The sequence below is a fragment of the Pteropus alecto genome, unplaced genomic scaffold (genome assembly GCF_000325575.1).
Source record: "Pteropus alecto unplaced genomic scaffold, ASM32557v1 scaffold106, whole genome shotgun sequence".
Taxonomy (NCBI): domain Eukaryota; kingdom Metazoa; phylum Chordata; class Mammalia; order Chiroptera; family Pteropodidae; genus Pteropus; species Pteropus alecto.
The window spans coordinates 11,378,877-11,383,835 of record NW_006442103.1 but is presented as its reverse complement, the minus strand read 5'-3'; the positions used below and the strand labels follow the sequence as shown (position 1 = coordinate 11,383,835).

Below are 4,959 nucleotides of genomic sequence, written 5' to 3'. Positions count from 1 at the left end.
CACTTCCTGAAAAAACCCTGAAAGGGTTGCTTATCTTGATAGAGTTTCAGTAGCCCTTCGGCAGTAGGGGAGGGCAGAGGCCTTGAGAACATCTATCCGGGAAACTAAGATCAGCAGCACATCAGATTCAGCCCACATAGAACTGTCCTCCAGGCTTCCGGGACCCTGGTGATATGTGGCCTGCAGAGAGGCTGGAACTGACTGCCCTGTGATGGGCTCTCTGTAAGGCAGGGAGGTCCTGCAAGAGAGCGCGCCACTGTACAAGAGAAGAAATGAGTGAACTGTGAGTTTCCGACTGTTGCTGCTGCACCTGGACCTCTGGCAAGAGCTACGTTCACGTCTGTCACCTGGGAGGCTCCTCTGGGAAACTAAGATGTTTGTCAACAGCACGGCTCTGCTGTTGACCAGCATTACCTACATCTCCATGGAGATTGTCATTGGGCTCTGCGCCATAGTGGGCAATGTGCTGGTCATCTGGGTGGTCAAGCTGAACCCCAGCCTTCAGACCACCACCTTCTATTTCATTGTCTCCCTGGCCCTGGCTGATATTGCTGTTGGGGTGCTGGTCATACCTTTGGCCATTGTCGTCAGCCTGGGCATTACGATCCACTACTACAGCTGCCTTCTCATGGCCTGCCTGCTGCTGATTTTCACTCATGCCTCCATCATGTCCTTGCTAGCCATTGCTGTGGACCGATACCTGCGGGTCAAGCTCACGGTCAGGTAATCTGCTTGAAGAGGGGTGGTGCAAAGCAGTGATAGAGGTGCCTGGGAAATGGGGCTACAAAGTTCAGATCTCAGACTTTTTGAGTGAAAACAAATTCAGATTGGCCTCTGAGCTTGAACGAGGTTCTTTTCACCATTGGTGTGTGAGGAGTTTAGCCATGAGGAGCTGAAACTCAGGAACTAGAAACAGAAGAATGCCTCTCTGCTGACTATGGAAATGTCTACTCTATTAGCCAGGAGAGCTAAAGATGATAAAAGCTTGATGCATCTTTAATAAAAATAAAAAATAAAAAATAAATGCTCTTGACTTTTAGAAATGATAGATAAGAAACAGACAGATAAGAATAACAGGAGCTATATTGGTGGTTTCCTTCTTTGCAAATGTAGGTTATCTTAACTTTGCTTCCTCTTCCACGCTGAGAAGGGGATCAGAAAAGTTCTCCACTGCACAAAGTAGTAACAGCCTTTCACGTGACCACGCGAACAGAACAGACCACCATCCGGAGAAATCGAATTCCCCAAGTGTCCCGACTATATCGGTCTCACGTTTCTCCTCTCTCAGAGAAAGAACATAGTGAGAGGGCTATAGACGAGCTTTTGATAGAAACAAGCCTGGGTTCAAATCCCGGATCTTGAAATCTGATCTTGGGCAAGTTGTTGAACTTTCTCTGCTTCAGCTCCTCGTCTTACCATAGTGGTTGAAATGCTCCGAATTCAGTCTCACTTTTCAATTTTAGCTCTACCCCTTCTAGCTTGTACAAGTTGCTTGATTTGTCCGTTTCATTTTGCTCACCTATAAAATGGGGACAATAATAGCGCCTTCTTCATAAGGTTAAGTGAGTTAACACATATAAAGCTCTTAGAAAAATGTCTGGCACACAGTCTGTGCTCAATAAATGGTAACTGTAACTCCCACTATTACCATCAATGAAATGAATGGTAATATCTCTCTCATTTATTTGATTTCATTTAGAGAAAGTCTACTGAGTACGTAGTACTTAACACAATCAGTTTCCTTCTTGCCATCTGTGTAGAATGTTATCAGGAAGCATGGTTTAAAGAGAAATGGTGACTCTCACTGGATGAGCCTTTTAAGGTGCCAGAAACATTTCAACATGACCTTCCCGACTCCATGGATTCATTTAACTCAAACACCAAGTGTGGGCGCCAGTGCTAGAAGAGAAGCAGGCCAGGCACAGGAAGAGGGGTTATGGGGGAGACAGAGTATTATTAATGCACATCAGTATGATAGCCCCACCCCCAAAAGAAAGAACGAAAGAAAGAAAAGGCCAACAAACCAAAAAATGCAGAGCGCAGCAGACAAACGTGCTTTGACGAGATCATTTCTCAGCAGGTAGGCAATCCCAGGGGACTTAGATCACTCTTACCTCCCAAGAATTCTTGGGCTGGAAATGGACTTTGTGAGTGGGGTGTGCAAGCACCTGAGTCTAGGTAACATATTCCTGATCCATTCTAGATTGTACTTTTAGAAAGTCCCCCAGAGAAGCCTGTGGATTTTTCTCTAATCATTATCTGCTCATTTGGTCTTCATATCCAGTAGAATTAAGCCAAAATTATCATAGAATACTAATACTCTCCCACTCTGTCTCCTCTATCAGCTCTGTCTCCCCCAACACTTTAGCAAATTCCTACTGTGAACTCACCAACTCTCTTCCATTCAAACAGATACAGAAGGGTCACCACTCAAAGAAGAATATGGTTCGCCCTGGGCCTTTGCTGGCTGCTGTCATTCCTGGTGGGATCGATACCCATGTTTGGCTGGAACATGAAACTGACCTCAGGGTACCCCGGAAATATGACCTATCTTCCTTGCCAATTCCGTTCTGTCATAAAGATGGACTACATGGTCTATTTCAGCTTCTTAACTTGGATTTTCATCCCCCTGGTTGTCATGTGCGCCATCTATATTGACATCTTCTGTGTCATCCGAAACAAACTCAGTCAGAGCCTTTCTAACTCCAAAGACACGGGCGCATTTTATGGACGGGAGTTCAAGACAGCCAAGTCTCTATTTCTAGTTCTCTTCCTGTTTGCTTTGTCCTGGCTGCCTTTATGCATCATCAACTGTATCATCTACTTTAATGGCCATGTGCCAACAGTTGTGCTGAAATTGGGCATCTTGCTGTCCCATGCTAACTCCATGATGAACCCTATCGTTTATGCTTATAAAATAAAAAAATTCAAGGAAACCTATGTCTTGATCCTCAAAGCCTGTATGATCTGCCGGCCCTCCGATTCCTTGGACCCAAACATTGAACAGATTTCTGAATAGTTATCCATGAATGACAACCGTCTGTCTCATTGACCTTCAGAGTCAACATCAACACCCATTTGAGGGACTATCCATGTGGGCTAAGAGTTTTCCTATCCTTGATTCCTTCCACTGATGAGGAGAGCACTTGGCTGGCTGCTTCTAATTGTACCTCTTCTACTACCCTCTTACTCTAATTCAATTTTTTTTCTTGTCTTTCTTCTCTAATTCAATTTTCTTGATGCCCGACTGGAGGATAATGTTCTACTGTTCCTCCTCCGATGGAGAAGTCATGGAATCTGATGGATGCCTCGTTGACTTACTAACAAAAGGCACCGTTTGGGCTGGATGCATTTGTGATGGTGACTCGGTTCCACTCCATGGTGGAACCAAGCAGAGAACACTGCACTCAGCAGATACCTGGGAGACGGTGGTAACAGAAGGAGTGAACTGAGTTTAAGGGAAGCTTAAACTGCTGCATTCACCTGTACATGTATTTGAGTAAATAAAAGATGAAGCTAACTGTGTGTAACTCTTTCCTGAGGGTAAGGTTCACCTGGAGCTTGAAAACTCAGCTAGCTACTCTTGGCACTCATCCTGCTTGCTACCTGGAGCCATGTGGCACGTTCACCTGGGTGAAATCTGGGCCCCTCACCCCTTCCCCCAGAACAGACTTCTCCCTTTTCCTGGGCTGGTCAGAGCATTTGTCAAATTTGTGAGCCATTCATTGATTGTTAGAGAAATAATGATTCTCTAGAGCTGAGTCCTACTATTTCCTCTGGTGTTTCATTTTAATAGAAGTAGTTGGGGTGAGGCAAAAAAGACACTGGAGAGTTAATATTGGTTGAGCATATTCTATGCACTAAGCACTTGGAATACATTATCTCTTTAGGTCCTTACGACCTCCATTTTACAGAATAAAAAACTGAGGCACAGAGAGATTAAGTAACTTATCTATGGTCATACAATTAACAAGTAGTAGAGCCAGGATTTAAACCCATCCCTGCCTTGTGGGAGAACCCCAGCTTCTAACCACCTATGCTCAGACATGAAGAGGGACTTGTAACTCCTCCAAAGTCCAAACTCTCAAGTTCACTTCATGTACAATTAGCAGACACATGGATACAAGTTACGATCTGTATACCTGAAGACTGTTGCGTTGTTTGTTTGTTTTTGGCCTTAGTTACTATTGTTGATGTCTCATTAATCAGGACACCGGATAGGGATAGTTATCTAGTCATATCATTCAACAATGAGTGTGGCTTTGGAGATTCAAGATAGTATGTCTGGTTTGGTCTATTCAAATTTGCAGCTGTGGACTCTCACTCCCAAGACAATAAATATATGAACTTGATGAGAGCAGCAAGATGGGATTTCAATTAAACCACATCAAAGAGGATAAGTATACTGAAAATGTTTTTTATTAATTCTTAGCCAGCCTGAAAGTTTATCCTACACTCAATCTTAGACTAGAGAATGATAATCATTTTTGTCTTGTTAACATTTCATTTCAGAGAAGGGTCCTTGTTTCTCCTCCTGTCACTCTAGGGAGAATCAGTGCTATCTGGGAAGTCTGAGTTGGTCACCCCACCCATCCACTTCCTGGTGCCACTCACAATCCTATCTTAGAGGCAGAAGACTGGAACCCACTGGTCCTGTGGGGCCCTGGGAGTGGGAGGTGACTTTAGCCCCAACAATCTCCCCTTCAACACCTTGGGGGGTATTTTTCTTCAAAAATTCAACCCACTCCCCAGATTTTTTCTTAATGGTATCCCTTTATTTGATTTGAGGTTTTCCCCCTAAATTAACTTCTGTTTTTAATTAATGCCCCTCCAGGACGAAGCCCTGGGTTTATTCTGGGGCTTCTGGTGACTCTGGCACACTGTTCTGCCAGGAACTGGAGACTTGGAGGAAGTGCTGGTTAGTTCTCAGTCCCACATGATTTCTTCGCAGAGGTTTAA

The 4,959-nt window shown here is 44.2% G+C and overlaps 1 protein-coding gene across 1 annotated transcript; it reads left to right on the top strand.

The window, feature by feature from the left end:
- The first annotated feature begins 373 nt into the window (after positions 1-373).
- Positions 374-3,438, top strand: LOC102879018 (adenosine receptor A3). The gene is made up of 2 exons (XM_006919638.2): positions 374-723; positions 2,413-3,438. The coding sequence occupies exons 1-2, from the start codon at positions 374-376 to the stop codon at positions 3,017-3,019; spliced, it is 957 nt and encodes a 318-aa protein (XP_006919700.1). The 3' UTR covers positions 3,020-3,438.
- The last annotated feature ends 1,521 nt before the right edge of the window (positions 3,439-4,959 follow it).

Excerpts from the sequence above, each read along its gene's own strand:
- LOC102879018 (XM_006919638.2), top strand. The coding sequence starts at position 374 with ATGTTTGTCAACAGCACGGCTCTGCTGTTGACCAGCATTACCTACATC. Across the intron at positions 724-2,412 it reads CGGGTCAAGCTCACGGTCAG|ATACAGAAGGGTCACCACTC; the intron begins GTAATCTGCTTG and ends CCATTCAAACAG.